Consider the following 19,466-nt stretch of genomic DNA (forward strand, 5'->3'; position numbering starts at 1 on the left):
TTCATCGTTAACGTTCGCGACGTACTCACTTTCATATCTATCGGCCTACTTTTTTCTCCCATCGAACTAGCTACTTATTTCATCAACGAAAAATAGTGCGAGATCGTGAAAGAAACGCTATATGATTCACAGATTTTATGAACACGATTCGCGTTGACACACCTATTCTGTCGTTAAGAAATACCGACGATTCGTCGCGCGATAAGTCACACCCGCGCTTTATATATCGATATATCTAATTTCGAGATAATTAGTGGCCGAACGAAGACGGATCATCGGTGAGATTTTATCGAAACGTTTGCCGACAAGCTCGTAAATATCGAGTTCCAATTTTTCGCGACGCGATCAAAGATATTGGTGCCGGCGAAAGACCGAGCAGAAAACGTCGCCGGAACGCCCACCTTCCATATCGAGACGCGTCCAATTACATTATAGGTAAACGGCATAAATACTCGTAATACGCGCCGCTAGAGAACGAACAGGCCACCGTGCGAAGTCATGGGAGGGAAACGGGGATAGGAATGGTAATGGGAATGGGAATGAGAACGGGAACACGAAGATGGAGAAAAAAAAAAGATGTCGGTCCGTTCTCGCTGTAGGTGCCGCTATCCATTCATCTTCCATTTGCTTCTCATATCTTTGCCCTCTCTATGCCCCTTCTTCCGTTCGTTATTTGTTGGTTGGTTCGTTATTAATTAGAAGCTCGTTGACGCGCAGTTAGACTCCGGACGGTTTCTTTTTATATCGGACACGCATCGTTTGTACTTCGCATCGGTGTAATTAGCGGAAGTGCCGTTTCAGGCGACGACAACGACGGCTGCGACGGCGCTCGAGAAGCACAAACAGGAGGAAACAAGGCGTGGCTTTAGCATTTGTTAAAATTGATTTACGGCCGGCATCGAGAACTAGTCTTCTAGTTGACTGACAGAGATATATCGTGCCATGGTCAATTTGTCCCTATTACAGATTTTGGTATCATCGAACGAAATAAACTACGAGTTTCGAGTGTCGTAACTAAACTCGTACCTACTCGTGTATATAAAAATGTATGTCATTAAACTTACAATCGGCCAAAGGATTCTAAAAAAAGGAAAATCCTAATCTCCCAAGATTTAATAACAATAAAAGTATCTTTATTTAATAACGTTATAAGATTATAGATAATATCTTTCTTGCTGTCGAGCTTGCTAACAAGTTATTCTACCTGTATATTAGTAGGCAGTAAGCTGTATCTCGATCTTTTACGTTCTATCTGTTACGTATGCACATATATCGTAGAAACCCGTCATGTATTAATATTGGGATAAAGATCTAGGATGGGAAAAAGTTGACGGTAATCCGTTAAACGAGTTACGCCTATACCCTACGGATGATCTACGTTAAAGTTGTTACGTAACGCAACTAGAACGATAAAATTCATTATACGTAATAACAGAACGTAGTAACGGAATCCATTTAAAGATACAGCGCGTGCGAATAGAACGGGAAACACGAGTATAAAAATCTCAAAAATAGCGTCATCTAATTAGAAACAGTTGTAACCGCGTTAGCTGCATACCGAAATAATCTCTAATTACACTAGTTCGTAATTAACGGGAGAAAAATTTTCGTGCGGTAACGTTTGTCGTATCCCGAAGCAATTTCATCGATAAGGAGATAACGTTTGGCGTCGACACGCCCACGCTTTGCAACTCGTGTATCCAATTACCCCGTAGCGTCAGACGGCATAAATGTTCCTAGCGAGAGAAATGGAAAAAAGAACGGACGAAGGGGGAAGAGAACGAGTTAGGAGGGTAAAACTGGAGATTCGACCTAGTATCTAAATTATAGGTCATGGCAAGTTACTTCCATAAAACGTGGCCCGTAATTATTTCACGAGTAAAAATAAGAATACGAAGGTGCGAATTGTTACGTTGGTATCGACGAACTTTTCGGAATCTCGGTTAATTTCCTTTTACCCTTAGCCGATAATAAATTTCATCGTTGTAACGAAAGTTCTTCTCTTTCGCGTTAAAGTTTCGAAGGATTTTATCGGCGTGCGATCGAACGGTTCGGCAAGTAGAACAAGAAAAAAAAGAGTCAGACAGACGCGCGCGGCTAATAGTCGCCTTTCGTCCCGGTCCTTGCCGGAACAAAAAGAAATCGAGAATCGAAAGTAGTCGAGCGAAGAAACCAAGGGATGGAAGGATCGACGAAAGGGGGAAAAAAAGGAAAGGGAAGAAAGAGGTGGAGAAGGAATCTCGAGAGACAAGAAGAAGAGAGGCAATGAAAGGCTGCGCGGAAGAAGTAGAAGGGGAGAACGGTGTCGGTAGATTCTCACCGCGAGTGCCACAGTTTCTCTCGAGTTTTCTCTTCTTTTTTCGTCGGCGTCTGGTGCGGCCGGCGGCGCCGATTTCGAGCTGCGGCTGCTCCACGGACCTACGAAACACGAGATGCGGCCTGCCGAGCATCGAGTTCCGGTAGAGTCCGGCAGTGGTACGGCCCTCGGCGCCGGCGTCTTCCAGCCGAACCTCCAGCCGAACTTGTTCTTCTTCCGGGGACACAGCGACTGGTTCCAACCAGAACTCGCCGTCATCGCCACGCAGCATGCCCGCCTGAAACACGAAACCAACTATCGTCTTACGCGGACTCTTTGTTCCGATTCTATCCAGAGACAACTACCGAGATTGCGTCATAGCGAGACCGTCTACAGGGGAATTTCTCTCGGTCAAACGTGTTCGCGATAGTTTCTGTCTACCGAATTCGTCTGTCTACCGCTTCTGTTTCGCTAATGTGCATTTTCTCGGTCCGATGCCGCCCGCTGTATCCTCTTCCTCAAGATCCGTTCTTGCCGTTTGAAACATTTAAGCTCGGTTCTCTTACGTTGACTTTTTTAGTGACTTTGTCAGTCGTCAAATTCTTTCGACGTTCGATAATTATCAAATTATTCTTTACCAAAGTCTGTCTTAAAAACTAACGCCGAGCTTTACGTTTCGTTACTACAACGATTACATTTTCTTTTACATCCAAAATTTAGCGAACCTGACTATATAAGAGAAATTTCACCTATAAAGACTTTTCGTGTTAAAGCGATGGTTATTACACTCGAGTAGTAATCTGTGCTTCTATCTCAATTGTAGAACTTGCAACTATTACGAACGTAGTTAAGTACTTTACCGCAAAACTTTATGCAGTGTAATAGAATTTTATGCACGTTGCATAAACACTACTTCTCCCTTTCTCTCTCGTTTTAGACATTAAATCTCGGAAGAAATATTTTGACAAAAATCTAAATAATTGAACGTGTTAAAGCAATATATAAAATAACTTTTCTAAACGGACAACTATTGCTCTTCTTACGAAATCATTCGTTCTATGTTCATTTTGATTTGTTAGAATATGACCTAGTAAACGCGAGGATGGTACCCCGCTGGGGGTAGCCACCTACATGTTAATATAACTGCTAAAAAATTCTACCAAACGTCCAAATTGGACAAATTGCGAATACAAATAATAAATAAAAAAAAAAATTTTGATTTGTTATTTCAAGAATAACCATGTCTGTTTCGCCGTGTCCAGCCGACTTTGCCAGTCGGAGATCGAAGAATAGTCGTTTCGAAAGGCGTACGTAGAGGTGGGCCTCGTGGGTAACACCTTGGAAACGAAAAATGGTATAATGAAAATCGGTTTCGTTCGATGCTGGTACAGATTACCGCGTTTATAGCTGTGCCGCGTCATTAATCATTCCCGATCGTCGATAGTGTTCACCATTCTCCGTCAAATAGCAATTGATCGGCGGAACACCCATCGTCTGATTTCGATTTACAAATTCTCATTTTACGCCCACTCTTTCTGTTCGCTTCTTCCGCTATCGCTCTCTTTATCTGCTTCTCCTTTATCGCTGCCGTTACAATCGAGTGCAACATCCACAACCGTATAGATCCACTCGATACGAATTTCGAATTCACGCCTCATTTTTCACGCGTTCTTCCGTTCTTTCATTAAAAATCTCTCGATCTCGTCGACCGTTTATCGTCGTTTCCAATTCGCACCGTTCGATCCTAACGATGTTAAATCGTCAGCCGACATGTCAAAATTTAAAAAACGATCTCTCTCTTTCTCTCTATCTCTTTTTCTCTCTTTGCTCGGTAGAAACGAGCGATTCGGAATAAAAAAAATTTGGTCGAATAGCTGTTCCAGCGGGCATATAATTTATACGAAGAATCTTAGGAACGAAATCGGCATTCATACGAGAGTCCTATAAACCGAGAATTCCGTGTAAAAATATGTAGTGGGAAATAATCGATCGGAGGAGGAGATGCAGCTAGGTTGGCGCGGTAGAAATAGGAAAGACGGCCAGGCGAAGGGCCTGAAATACAAGTCGAGCGAGCCAGGGTTGGCCGTGTTTCAACAATTCTCCGACGCCGACCGTGAAAAATCACGGCGCCAGCCTTACAAAGAGGTAAGCCCAACTCCAACAGAGGCACCGCACCGTTGAAGGACCGCAAAGTGAAAAAGGACCGAGCGTGATTCAGCGCCGCATGGGGCCTCACGGCTCGATCCTTCTTCTCTCCTTTCCTCTTTTCTCTTCGTCGCCGTTCCCTTTCCTTTCCTTCCTTCATCTTCATCTTTTTCTCCCCCTTCCGCGGCTACCTTTTATTTTTTGCACCGTTTCTTTTCATCTTAAGCGCGCAGAAACGCCGATCGACTATATAAGGAGTGATTTGTTGCCGTGGTGGCTTCGACGCTTCAACCACGCCACGAACATTGTCGTTCGTTCGGTTAACGATGCGCTCGATTTTTCTCTTTTCTTTTCAATCGGCACACTTTATTCCCGATATGAGATCGGCTTCGTTCGCCGAATGCGTCGCGACACCGATTCCAGAACGATTTCAGAGGATCTTACGAAAAAAGCTGTTGAATCGTAACCGAGTCTGGAGGAGCGCGAACGCGTTTGCCTATCGACCTTTACGTCTTTTCGAATCTTGCTACGATAGGATTTATATCGTAGATATTAGAAACTGAATCTCTTGATTCCTACAGGTCGAGTTTTATCGAGAAAATAACTCTGACATTCCGTAGAATGTTTTAAAGGGCGGTAACGCAGGATACCGCAAAGTACCATTGTAGTCAAAACGTGAATTCGAGCGACAAAGTGACAGGTTTACAACGGCCTAGGGTCTGCGTACTTCAAAGAAAATTCAATTTTCTGCGTCGTGTATTTCTTCCTTTCTTTAACCGTCCGTCATCCGGAAACCCCGAATATTTAAGTCGAACGGAGAGCAAGGTGGAACGTTATTTGCAGGAGACGTTCAGTGGCTCGACGCGACGTTGGAGCTTTCAAGCGACAACGTTTATAGTTTATAGCGAGATACTTTGCGGCATATCGCTAATGGATGTTGAATTTAGAAGTTGAATGGACGTTAAATTTATTTGTAAACTCGATACGTTTATTAGCTAGCCGGTCGGATCTACATAAAGTGCCATCCATATAAATTCCCTATCCCTTTTGCCGTTTACGAGTGTGCGTGGAACCGGTTAACCGCGAAGCGTTATATGTATTTATCTGTAACCTTATCCCCTTAAGATTCAGCGCGTCGCTTCCGACTGCCTCATCGGACTAATCCGGATTTATCTCGAGGCGAAGGTGAACCTCGGTCTCTCGTCGACGGAACCGATTGCTCCGTTTCGACGTTCGTTTCTGCGTCTTCGATTCGCGCGACGTTAATCAGCTGCCATTGTTACGCTCGCGTCTCGAATCGAATTCTTCGATGGAATCGTCCGGATTACGATCGAGCAGGCTTTGGAGCCAGAATGTTTCCAGTCGAAGTACGTAAATAGAATAGATTATGCGGGTAGATAATTGCCGACACTGGCAATTCTCGAGAGACAGTCTCGTCTGGTCTAAACTTGTCGTTGGTGGACCGTTGTGCAGTCGTGGTTGATCGGACGTTCGCTTTTTGCTCCGTTTCGTTGATAGAACGAAGCGATAGTTTCAACGAGTTTGGGATTGCGCGCGGTTAGCGCGAGATCGGCAAAGACGATCCGAAACAGTCGTAGATCATTCGGTGTTCCCCGATAACGTACGATCGGAATCCCGACAAAAGAGCCGAGAAGGGGAGAAGCCGAAGCGCAAATTAAGTAATTTCGTCGTGGCGAGCTGTTACTGGAACCGGTGAATGAAAATGGATGATGACATTATCGATCGAACGATCTACCGGCCGTTCGTTATTTCGAGTCCGGCGCATGCGTGCCCTGCCGCGGGAATTCAATGCATCCAATCGCAAGTAAATATATTTCTATAAAGGTCAACCGTCCAATTTAGATGTCTGTTTGTTCGTTTAATTGGTCGGATGGCTGGCCAGCCGTTCCGTGGCCCCGGCCGACTCCTTTTCGCGATGTATGCGCGCCGCCCCGTCTTCCCCTCCGTTTCTAGGATCCGATTAATTCAGTGCACCGGCCGATAATTTATGGCCGGCCATGCGTTACGCTCTGCACCTTCCTCTCTGCCCGTTTCGCGGCAAAACCTCTTCGTATCTGTCACACCTTCCTCTAATTGCCGCGAACACGCGAGATATCAGGGAGCAGGAGGACTGACTAGTCGCCTCTCGTGACGCCACTCCGTTTCGAGCAATCCGATTCTGGGGGGAAACTAGCTGGCTGACTGGTTCCGTTATTCCCTTGCAAAATACCTAGCTTTTCATCGGAACTTTTAAAGTTTCCCAAGATTTCCTATATTTTTCCTAATAACGTTCACAGTGTCAAATAACGTCAAACTAGCTACTACGAAGTTTGTCTCTGATCTAAACTAAGGAATTCGATTTTATCAGTTCCATTGATATTCCAAATTCGAGGCCGGTTCTACTCAAATATGTTAAATAACGTCCTCGGGGACGGGGAGGAGAGTTTGCCTTTGCTTCGAGCAGCGATACCAAGGGACGATCTCGATCGCTGTTACGTTCGTGCATCAGCTATGACAAGTTTTACCTGTCAAAATTTCAGTAAAAAAAAAAAAGAAAAAAAAGAGAGACGGAAGCGAAAAAGAAAGAAAAGGGCGAATTGGAGGAGCAGAGTAAACGAGCGATCGTCGATATCCTGGAGGAAGCACGGATAAAACCTTTGTTTCCTCTGGGTAAACGCGAGATAAATCGAAAGATACGATAAGCGGTAACTACGAGCCGTAACAAATGAAATTATTTAATCGATTCGTTAGCAACAATTGGAACGATACAAGAGGCAAAGTTTTCTAAAGAGAAAGGCTAGAACGGTTGGCGCGAACAGGAAAAGTTCAGCACCTGGAACGAGGTTTTCGCGTAAACTATCGAGTTAATTAACGCACGGTCGACACAGAAAGAAGGCACGGAGACGGGGCGTGAGGCGGGACGAAGGAGAGAGGGAGAGTCACGGTAGGTGGGATTAGCATAATGTGTCGGGAACCGGCGATCGGACTTGCTTCGACTCGATTGTAGTTAGTTAATGGTCGCCGAACAGTCGTTATTCTCGCGCGTGGCAATACGCTGCAATCGTTAAGGCTACCTCAGCGTACAATCTAGCATATATAAATTATTGTTGTCCGACCAACGAGGTGTATCGATGGGCGGTCGCAATGCTGTCACCCGTCGACGCCCATGCTCGCAGTTGGGACCAGAGAACGCTCCGTGACGCTTACGCCTTTGAGTCTTTTCTCCTTTCCATCGGTTCGTGTCGCAAGTGTAAATCCACGTCCAAACCAACTGCAGCCTCTGTAACATCCGCGATTCTCGATAGTGGCTAAAGCTTGTCGATAAGCGTTCGCGTAACGCTCGTGACAATGTTGTCGATGCGGCTGACCGACCAGCGACCGACACTGAATTTGTCTCGCGACAACTCGCCTCGATTACATCTCTCGATATTGAATACAACGGGGAATAGATGGTCGATGCGCTTTTCACGCTGCACGTGTTGCGACCGAGATAAACACTTGTACGGCTTATTGAAATTGAATATCGGTACGCGTACATTCAAGTACGTTTAACGCCGGGTAACTCCTAGTCGACATGTCCACTGGATCCGCTGTCGTGTCTTGTACGTTCCTTGTTATCCTATCCACTTGCTTCGATATCTAACACTTTGTCCGTTACGTTGCTTTCGCTCGGACGAACATCGATTCTAACAAAGATTTTATTATTACCGTACAGCAACAACAAGCGTTCTATAATTTATACAGTATCGCGACAGCTTGGAAATTTAGAATTCGAAAAATCGATTGCGGAGACGAATTGAATTTACGAGCGAGTTAAAGTTAAAAAGTTTCATCGGCGGTATCTCTCTGCGTTCGAAGTAGAAGTATCGATCGATTCGCGAAAGTCTCCTTTGTTGTTTCACGATTTAAGTGTTTCCGTAATGCAATTTGTAAATTACAATTATGACAACAGGCGTTGCTAATAAGCGACGATATTTTACGGTTAACAAGTTTTTATTACGCCATAAAACACCTTGAAATGAACGAATCAATACCAATTTCCTACCACAATAGCGTGAAAATCACGTTTTTCAAAAGTAAATCGCTCAGCATATGGCAACTCTTAAAGCAGTTGCGTAATCAAAATTTCAAAGAAATTTATCGCGTTACTCTCACGGAGTTGAGGTGATTAAACGTACGATAAATATCAGCAATTTATATCCCGTGAAGAATCAACAATCGGTATTTCGTTTCTGTAAACGTTGCAGCGTATTCACGAGACCGTTCCTCCGTAAACTTTCCTCGGTATCGTTCATCGATCGCGCAGGTATGTTCTGCCGATTTGTCATCGACACGAACACATCGCTAACGAATGTCAAAGCTAATTGAATTTGATTGGCTGGACGGCTTGTAAAGTATCAAAGTTACACCAAGGAGACAATGCCCGTGATTCGTCACCTTTCCGATTCTTCGTCTCGCTCCTTTGCTTTACACCCATTTTCGTAATTGCCCGAGGTCACCGCTTCTATACCCGTGCCCGTTGCATCGAGCTGATAATCGCATCTGCGTCGTTTGCCAGCTCGATCCTCCCGTTTCTTCGTTTCTATTTCTTTCTCGTGACTCATCCGTCGCGGAAAAAATGTGCTCTGGATCAATCCGGATGCCGATAACGACTAGAGATAAATTCATTAACGGCTATTTGTTCGCCGAGCGAACACGCCTTCCTGAATTTCTTACTTCGATCGACTCGATTAAGCTTTATACTGTTATGCCAGATATGTACTCGATAATTGGAAAATTACAGAGTAATAGAAATTCCTTCGAAGTAGAGATTAAGAAGACGCAGAAGTAGAGTTCGTAGCCAGCTGCGAACCTCGTTCTTATTCTATAGAATTTTTATACTTACGCGCAATTTGTGCTCTAAACTCTCGATTCTGTTCAAGATGGAACGTGTTTGCAACACACGCGAAGAAACTCTCGCGTTTTTTGCCCTTTTTGTCACGAAGATCGATGTATTTTAAAAATAAATCTAATAAAATCTAATAAAAAGTTATTTTCGCGCCTTTCTAAAAAGATGCTAATCTCCATATCCATAAATCGTGAGATTCGATCAACGACCGAGCTTTGAAATTTAAACTAATTTGCTACAATACGAACATCGATTCTAGTCAAATTATAGGATATCGACTTGTTGAAATTTGTTCTCTTCCCTTCGACTAGCTTTTAATTCGTCCCTGGATCTTAGCTCTCTCTCCGATCTCAACCATCTCTATGGAAACTCGATTTGAAAATGCTTGATTCGCCAAAATGTCTTTCACGGTTCGCATTATCCCATTCCAGACAGCGACGTTAGTTTCACATTCGTTCCAATCGATAGATTCCTTCAGCACGAATTATTTTCGGCGATCGGAAGCAGGCGTTGCTAGCGGTTCTTCTTCGAATTATCTGTTGGTCGCACGCGATATGTATGGAGGTGTGCAGATTTCACGCGATCAACACTTTTTATGAAAAGTTGTTTCGATATAGCGTACAAGTAAGCAGCAACGTGTTTTTCCAAACGTTGGCACCTGAATGGTAGTATCGTGTTTGCGTCGACGTGTACTGGAAAAAGGGGTTAATTGCGTGACGGAGCCGAAGAAGCGGTTGCAAGACGATGTATCGATGCCAGTACCGGGATTACGCCCTTCTGCCCCGCTAGGATGTATTTTAACGAGACGATAAATTATTCGAAATGTCAATCGCGCGATATCGTTCGCGCGGCGCAGCCGCTCGTCGACTAATCGCGCGAAGGATCGAGAATGACGTCAGGCTGCGCGACCGATCGCTTGTTCCTCTTACGCTTGTTTCCTCGCAGAAGACAAGACGCATTAACCGCGAGCATGGGTGTGTACACTTGTCGCAACGCTGTAACAGCACGAGAGAACCGAGGTTACGTCCCTGATCCCCCATTTGAAAAACCCTTTTGCTCGCGACCGACCGGTGCGTTGCTCGTTAATTGTCTAGCTTCTCGCCGTTCGATTACACCCGGAGTCGTTGGTGCGATTGCTCGTTAGGCATTATCGATCAACGCGCTGCCATCGCACGGCTCATTTTCTTCTTTCGATCAAGTCGTTGGACGTTTCGACGGGATTCGATTTTTAAGAAACTCGCGTTTAAGCGTGAACAAATATTTGCTAATCGATCGAATATCGTTTTCGCGATTTCCCAACAAAGATCGTATATCGTTGGTGTGGTGTCAATTTTACAAGAATCGACAGCGAATAGAAATTTTTTCACCGTTAGCCTCGCGGTAAGGTATAAATTCTCCGCGCCTTTCTTTCGTTACACGCGTTTCCTGTCAAGTAGCGAAACAGATACAACAGCGAGATCGCAACCGGTGAGTAACGACTCCTTTTATTTCATCCGCGATAGTAATCGGTTCATTCAGCGTAGAAGAACGTAACGCCTTGATCACGAGAGTTCGAGGAATCCGTTCCAAGGTGGATGGAGTACGAGTAACGAGATCAAGGAATGCACCGCTCTCTCGCACGACCATCGATAGCTGATCACGAACGTTTCCGCGTTATACCGAGAAAATCGTGCCTCGGAAACTTTATGATTCGGTAGATCGATTTATTATACATTAAAAGGTATTACAAAAGGTGGCCAAGCGGTAGGTGTATAAAGTATCGTTGCGACAATCGTGCGATAATTCATTGATTTGGTGGATATTTGTGTTTTACAGGCAAGTACCGTGTCAATGAGAAAGTAAAACTTGGCATCGCGCTAAAGAAGAAATCGAAACACCGTTAACCTCGGCAATGTCGATCTGCGATGAATATGTATATAAAGAGCAGCCCTCTGGGGATGTGATATTTTTCAGGCTGATGCGAAACTACCGAGAGCTACAGAGTCATTACCGTAATTAATTACGTCATCGATCAATCACGGTGACATTAAAAACAACGCACAACAGCGACGATTAAGAGTGATCGATACCGAGCCCATCGTCATTAAACTAATCTTTAATGAACACGCGGACGAGAGGCGTTCCAACGAAACGAGAAATTCTCGCGTCTTCGCTGTCTGCCAGTCCCTGTACTTTCGAGCGCGTCAACGCGAAAAAGGAAGAAGAAAGTTGACGTTCCCTCGAGCAACGGAACTTGATTTCTTGATAAAAGGCATGCGAGAGTTCGTATTCCTCGGGGTGGTTTCTAGAAGGTGGATGCAACTATTCAAGCTGTATAGAATAGCTTGCACAAGGAGGAGAGTAAACCGGGGGAAAGAGTGGACGGAAAAATCGATAGCGAACGAAGGAAAGGAAAGGAAAGGAAAGGAAAGGAAAGGAAGAAGGAGAAGAGGGAGGAGCGAGGATCTCGATGATGATAAATGCTTCCTGCGGAGAAACGTGATTTATGCCGTCATTAGAATAGTTGCCACGAACCTCTCGTGTAGGTGGTGCATAATGATCGCTACCACGGACCACTATGTACATGCAAACGCTCTCCATGGCTATCCGAGAAGTTGACTTTTACAAAAAAGGCTCCCGTTGCTCGATGATTGCGACGCCCATAAACACAGTTCGCGACGGTACATTGGTTACTTACTATCCCCGTATCCGCGTGTTCGAGGCCTACTGCGTGTTTCGAATCTTCCAGCGACTAACCACTCCGGGGGACGTTTCGTTCGAGTTTTCGAGGATGATCGTTCGATCGAGCCTCTTTCCAAACCCTCCACAGCACCGAGCCAATTCCGCTCTCGTCGATCGATCTTAGAACTTTGGAATTGCCCGTAGATCCTATGCAAATCCTCGAATACTCTTAGCAAGATTTTCATCGCGATTTTTACCGTTTTAAACGTTTCGAAGGTCTGATCGGAATCTACGGAATCCACGAAATATGGTATGCGTAGCGAAGCTTCTCACGATTCTCAGAGTCTCGGGAGAAAGCGAGTGGAAGGTAGCGCACGGTACGGCTAACCTTTCATCAACGTTTTTTCCCACTGGTGGAGATGAGTTAGGCGATCGATTAAAAGCTTAATTACCGAATGTAATAAGGACCACCCATCGTTCATTTAGATCCATCAAAATAGATACGCATTAATTGGACGAGGGGCAGCTCTCCTCTGATTACCTACTACCGATAATTATATGTTAACCACGTATTCAGATCCGGCTCGGCACGTACTCTAGAGAACCTGTTCCCCTACAGCGGCGAACATTGAATCAAATTGCGTACGCGTGCAAGTGTGTATACCAACTGTATTCACGCCTCCTAACCTTTCGCTGGTGGCTAGATCTACGCGTAAATAATTAATTGCCGTTGGTCCCTACTAGATCGAAGCCATTACAGCCACCGATCGTTGGCTTTCGTTTCTCTTACCACTGTCCATCGTAATTCTATTTCTTTCCTTCGCTATGGATTCGACAGTGGTTCGCGCTTCGGAGTATACGATATACCGATCGTTTCGCGAGAAACTTGTAACTTATTCTCCGAAATTCTGTTGGCTTCGGTAACTCTAGCTAGATCGTGCTACGACGTTAAAAAAAAAAAAATTGCTCGTTCGTTCTAACCTGGCTTGATATTATGTCTGTTAGATTAGGTAAGATCGAGTAAATCGAGACACGTTTCGATCAAGTATCGTTAGCCTGTACTCGAAACATTCTTGTTTGCCACTAATTACATATATGGTAGGGACAAAAAGAATACAGTAAAATGGTTCAATTCTCGAAAAAACCGGTATCGGGATCAGAAAATTAGACCGAGACGCTGAAATCGTTCGGTACGCGTAAACTTTTGAAAGGCAAATCGCTACTCTTTATCCCTTCCTATGGTTATTTCCGATTTTTCCATATACACGCCACGTTATACGCGCCAAATTACAAATTCTGATCGGAATATAATCTTTCACTGCCGTCCTTCGCGTTAAGTAGAGCAGAGGCTTCTATAAATGGATATAGATAATTTAACCGACAAAGAAAACACGCGAAACGATAGACATTCCAAAAAGTACGAATACACGTTCGAATTAAAAAATCAATCGATGAATGACTTGGTATACACCCTGAAATCGATAGCTCGAATATAAAAAGATATCTTGCTTTTTTATAACGTATCACCGTCACCAGGGTTTCGTTCGGCTAAAAATTCTAAGAAACTAAATCAACGCGTGATTCTCAAGCCCATTTAGTTGCTCGACGTCTCTCATTACCGCGAGACAGACCCATAAATAATAATCGAAGCGGTTTATTAGAGGCTTATAAGCAGCTTATAAGCAGTTTATAAGCGCGACGCGTCATCTCTTCTTTTTCCGCGATTCTTCTCTTTCAATTGGTAGCTCGACAGCCACAATAACAACCTATAACGGGATGCTGCTTCTAGCTCCGGGATAACCGTTGAATATTTCTTCCACGAGATATTTCTTCCTTTTACATCAACGATATTTGCGAAATAAGTAGATTCCTCAAAGCGATTGCGTTCTACGTTCGCTTCGCTTAAACGTATTCATCCGAGTTAACCTAATTTCCGTTAATACTCTTTGATCTGGAAAAAATTTAGATTTTGTCAGGAGGTTAAAGACTCGGGAACAGGTATCGATGAACTTGACGTTTCGCGAGAGCAAGGAAGACGTACATTCGAGTACGCGGCATTTTCGACGACACGGCGGTTTTCTGGCAAATCGAAGATTCGCATCGTCGACGACGATCCCTGTCTTTTCGCGAACAATTCTTTCGACGTTAACGACGCAATCACGTCTTATGGGTATATAAACGCGATTTGTTAAAGCAGGAGGCGTACCTCACGCGAGAAGATGCATGTCCATGGCGCATTTTGCAGCCGGCGTGACCGAGCCTATCGTACCTCGCGATCATTCCTGGAAATTTAATAGACGCGTTCCGCCGTTTCTTGATTCTTCCACGACGATATCCGCTAGCGACGAGAACTTCGTGCAATTCGAGATAACGAATAAAGAAACCACGCTTTTCGGTAGCGTCCAAACGATACCAACAAACCATCCGGTTTCTCTTGTTCTCCTATTCTCGTCAGCGACGAATCGCGGTTCCTATTTCTTCGCAAAGAAAACCATGGCAAGATTCGTCGATCTGAACGATAGTGCTAGTGTTAGGCCTTGCTGTGCTCGTTAGAGATAGGTAGACCGATATTTGGAATTTGTTAACGTTTCACGAACATAGAGCAAGCAGATAGTTGGAAGTATTATGTGTGGTCTTTGGAATAACGCGAACATATTTCGCTTCGCGTATAGTAGCAGTGAATCGATCGTAAAAATTCTGCGAGATAAAAATGTTGATTAAACATGGTACAATTTCTTTCTTATAAAGAAAAACTCACTGTTTCGAGTGGTTCGGAGCGATCGATCTTTCGTCGTTCGATTCGACAAATAGGATTTATCGAAACAAATGTAAGCGACCTAATCGACTGCCATTTCACATTTGGTGGCCTCTCAGAGAGATTTGGCCAGGACATTGTTCGAAGAAGGTTCCACCGGTTCGATCCTAATATCATCGAGCTATCCAATAAACGTAATGCCGGGCTTTGAAATGTCCCGTGCCCGTAAGCCACTCAAGATAACAAAGGGATCACGGTACAGCATCTTGCGGGGACAGCAGCAAAAGGGTGGATCGGCGTGTCAAATTCAATTCTAACTCACGTTAAGCGGTCGCTATCGAGGGCGTACCGGCGAATTAACCCACCAGATAATACCATTACCGTGGAAGCCTGAAATTACTGAACATTACGTATCGATGCCAATTACACTCGGTCGGTTGGTGTGTGCGCGTAACTGCGGACGCGTAACTGCAGACGCGCCAACCCGAAACGATTACTTCATTTACATGTCGCGTAAATACGCGTGGTTCTGCCACGTGGTCGGATCGGCTCCTCGTCGATTACGAACCATCGATTCCACCGAAAATTACTTCCCAGAAGGGCATACACGAGAATCGACCAACGGATTTGTTGGCCTGAAGCTTGTTATCGGCCGTTAAATGCCACGATGTATTAATATCGCGCGCTATGCGCTGTTACACCGTGCTATCGTAATTTTATGACCGCGCTGGTTTCTACAATCTCTATCGGAACTTGCCAACTCGAACTACCATATTTTCTATTTCGATCCTTGTAACGATCGTCGTCGTCGAAATAATACGTCGAAATAATATTTTTTAACAGGTCGCTATACATGCACGACGTTCGTGAAGCTAACGCGCCTCCATAGTCCGCTCGAGACTTTGAATCGGTTAGTTTCGACGAAGAGAATGTCGCGATACAGTCGGAGAAAGATGAAGTACCGCCATTAGCGACATTTGTACTTGTACGTCTTAATTTTGAACGCGGAGTCTTTTAAAAATTGAGTTCGTGCTTTATGTTCAATGGCATAGAGAACGGCTGCAACAGCCTAATATTTCAACGCGAATTCATCTGGAGAAACTGCGTAGAGGCGAACAATTTTTCCGTTTCTAAAGATGCAATAAATATCTGGTATAGCGAAACAGTTTATTTGCACGGCTGAACGTCTAACGGGAATAATTTATATCCATACTTTACCTGCGAGATATCAATCCTTCTAACACAATAAGCTTTTATACACTTTATTAAACCGAGAATTTATAACTCGGAGAACTCGTTGCATGGACATTGATTTGTTGTAACTTTAACTTTACCTATTCGTTGTACCACGTTTATTATTTGCGACGAATAATTAAAAGTTCACGAGTTCATAACGTTTACGTTGGCAACGCACCCTACAATTCCGCTATTAAAGGTTACCATATAACGGAACGCCGATCATAAGTCGAAATCGAAGGTTTATCAAATCGTAAACCGCGAGTACAAGCGGTTCGCGATTTGAAATTTTACGACGGTTCCTTGCGAGAGCTTTGCGCGCACTCGAGCATTCTGTTCCATCAATTTTATGGTGCAATAAAATGGGATATCGCGTACGTAATAGCGAGAGGATCATAGTTCGGTGCATTAAAACGCTCACACGTGGGTAAAAACGGTTTCAAGGAGAAATTAACAACAAAGTATGCGGCTACTGTTCTGCAAGGATCTATGCTAATTTTCGCCTCCCGCACCTGCTGCCTTCGACGAATTATAATCGACGACATATTCTGAATCTGATTTCCGGTGATTATACCTACACGGTACACCGATAAACGCATCGTCGAACGTGTAAGAAGAATCATCTCGCGATTCGAATCGTTTCGACGTTCCTTAACCGAATTTGATCTCTTTCCTCTTTTTCAATGGACGATCAACGTGAGCGATTTTGATATTTGCCACTGATTCCATATTCGCTGGTTAAAAGACCATATCGAGGAATCTTTGGCTAATTACGCTGGTCACAGATGAATCAGAGGCAGACTGTCCCCATGTATCAAAGTCAAATTCGATGAATTCATGGTAGTACGAACGCGCGTAATTTCGTCAAACTCCACTCATGATTTAATTCGACAAGTCACAATTCGATCGATGCGCGCATACGGTCGAATCGAAATGAATCGTACCAATTAATTAACCATAGCGATGCGGGCTTGTCCTTATCGAGCGATAGAAACGAACGTCACGGCAGGTTACAGTTTCCGCGTAGCTGCACTTGCGAGACGAGTTCGCAAAATTTCGTGTCTCTGTACAACACCGGGAAGGTCGATCGCCGCGAGCGGTAAGCGGTCACAACCGATTTCCTCTAGAAGATCGAGCAGACAAAATTGCTGTTGCGTGAGAATCCGTTCCCTTACAAAGGGAAGTTTACGCTCCTCCACGTTCAACAGAACGGACGTTCGAACGTCCTCCGCTCGGACCACCTATGCGATCTAATCTGATTTTGCCTCTCACGATTCAACTTCTTCTCATTCGTACATGCATTTATTTCTTTACGGAAATCTCGTCTTGACTGATTTATTAATGTATATATCATCTTTTATGTTTATTTATATACTACAATTTTATTCACGATACTCGGAAAAAGTATCTTTCACAGACGTAGACATTCGAGAGATTAAAGTTGTACATTTTTTTTACGTAGTGGCGGGTAGTGAAAAAGTCCGAAGAAATCCTTTTGGGTGCGAAATTTAGAGATCCTTTGGTCCGGACTTTCGGAATCACGGTTACTCGAGGTTCGACTCCGCTTCGATGACATTACGGACTAAATCATAGCATGTTATTAGACTGGTAACAAAGTTAGATACGATGCAAGCTTTATACAATGCAAGGTCTATAGATTCTACGAATTAAACGCTGTTTTACAAGAATATTCACTGATAAACACAGCGGCACGCACGTGTACTTACTACGTACTTAGCCGAAATGAAATTGCAAATCTATCTAAATTACGATATTTTTCGATTTTCGATCGTCGCTTCGTACAAAGGCAAAATCGAAGAAAATTAACATTCTGGAGTTGTGGTCTGCATCGACTCGTTAGCGCGTAAGGCAGGATCGCGCAATCGCGCGGCTTGATGCGGCACGGTGCGGTAATCGGCTAATAAGCAACGCTAATAGCCTTCTTTCGGCTGTTCCGTGGATTTCAAGAGTTTGCTGCGGTGCGAAGCGGGATACTCGAAAGAACACGACGGGTCGCAGGCGGCGTAAATCCACGAACGCAAAAGGTTGCTCGCACTCGAATTCGCCTGGAAGCTGATTGCGTTCGCGTGGATTGCAGACACTCGGGAGAATAGGTGTGCGCGTTCACAGGTGGACGCATCGGCGAGACGCGCCGTCATAAATCTGCCAAGCCATGGCAAATTAAATCATTATCTGGAAGCTGCGAGCAAATTGCGTCGATGCATGCTTCGTGACTCCTCCCTCTTTCGCATCCGCTCTCCCCTTTATCCCTTCTTCCCCTCTTACCGCGTCTTATCCACTTGCACGACCTTCGGCTTCTTCCATTGTTCTCGCGCTTCTCTTTTTCGCGAGATCGTGCGCTTCGTTACCACCTCCGCGCGTTCTCTCTTTCTTTCCTCTTCTGCGCCGTTACCGCGTTACCTTTTACGCTCTACGCTCTACGTCCTTCCTCCCTGCGGCGAACTTCCGTGCGAGTTTCTCTCGCGATACCACACCCGTCGGATGTCGAGAATATACCTTCATATTCGTAAATTTCGCCTTTCGGTTTTGCGGCGCTAGCGAGACTGTTCTCCGCGAGCCGTGCCCAACTTGGAAATGTAATTTCGCCGAACCGAATCCGCCGGATACGGATGCCGCTTTAAACGCGGATGCGACTGCCACCAATTGAGGCGGTTTTATAAGCGTCAGACGCGGCACAGCGCGGTGGCGGTGCGATGGTCGAGAAATTGGTAGGAGATCGCCTGCCAGAGTTTCCATTTTAGCAAATATTTTGCACGAGTAGGAGAGAAACTTCGGAGGAACGTTATCGATTCTCCGTGCTACTCGAAAGAGCTCGATCGAATACTGTGCACAAGGGTGCATCGTATTGTAAGTCGAACAGCTGGATCGTTTCTCTTATTAGCGAATCGATTCGAATTTCTTTTGTCTTGGAAATTGTCAACCAGACTCGATATATCCTTTTTTATATCTCGGTAGACATAAATAAGCGCGACTTATTCGTTAAAAGTAAGATACTCCTATTTATTGTACGGTCTTTTTGAAAGACGTTGCTCAAGAAGGAAAAGAATTTGAATTCACGTTTAATCTATATTTTCGTAGATAATAGAGGATCGTTTCGTTTCACGACCGCGAAAAACTAAACTTCACTAACCCGCGTTATTCTGTGCGCGTATATACCGGCTCGCGTGTATTTTCTTTGCTGCCAACGCTACTATGTTATCAAGTATACGCAAGCTGTAAAAGGTAAGCCGAGATAGCACATGGACGAGAATCCAGCGGAAGAACAGATATTATTTCTTAATGAAAAAATGTACAGCAACGTCTGTAAGCATGCTTCATTAATTTTCCGCTCTTGTTTAACATCCATCTACAAATATTCATACGTGTTAAATATTTTTCGCTAATAACCTGATAATTATTACTCGCAGTATTCATTTCTATAATTCCGTATAACGGATGAGAATCGAGAACATTTTCGATATTGG

At 44.3% G+C, this 19,466-nt stretch overlaps 1 protein-coding gene across 10 annotated transcripts in view; it reads right to left on the reverse strand.

Moving 5' to 3' along the window:
- Nucleotides 1-19,466, reverse strand: part of LOC126915060 (A disintegrin and metalloproteinase with thrombospondin motifs 10-like) — a 91,424-nt gene that overhangs the window by 9,317 nt on the left and 62,641 nt on the right. For 8 of the 10 annotated variants that reach the window (XM_050719391.1, XM_050719394.1, XM_050719395.1 and 5 more), the window contains one exon: nt 2,321-2,594. In XM_050719391.1, coding sequence (XP_050575348.1) covers nt 2,321-2,594 — 274 coding nt within the window. Of the gene's footprint in view, nt 1-2,320; nt 2,595-2,661; nt 9,300-9,326; nt 10,195-19,466 lie in introns of those variants that run through there. The other 2 variants (XM_050719398.1, XM_050719397.1) reach the window with 2 other exon arrangements.

The sequence above is a fragment of the Bombus affinis genome, chromosome 4, assembly GCF_024516045.1.
Source record: "Bombus affinis isolate iyBomAffi1 chromosome 4, iyBomAffi1.2, whole genome shotgun sequence".
Taxonomy (NCBI): Eukaryota; Metazoa; Arthropoda; class Insecta; order Hymenoptera; family Apidae; genus Bombus; species Bombus affinis.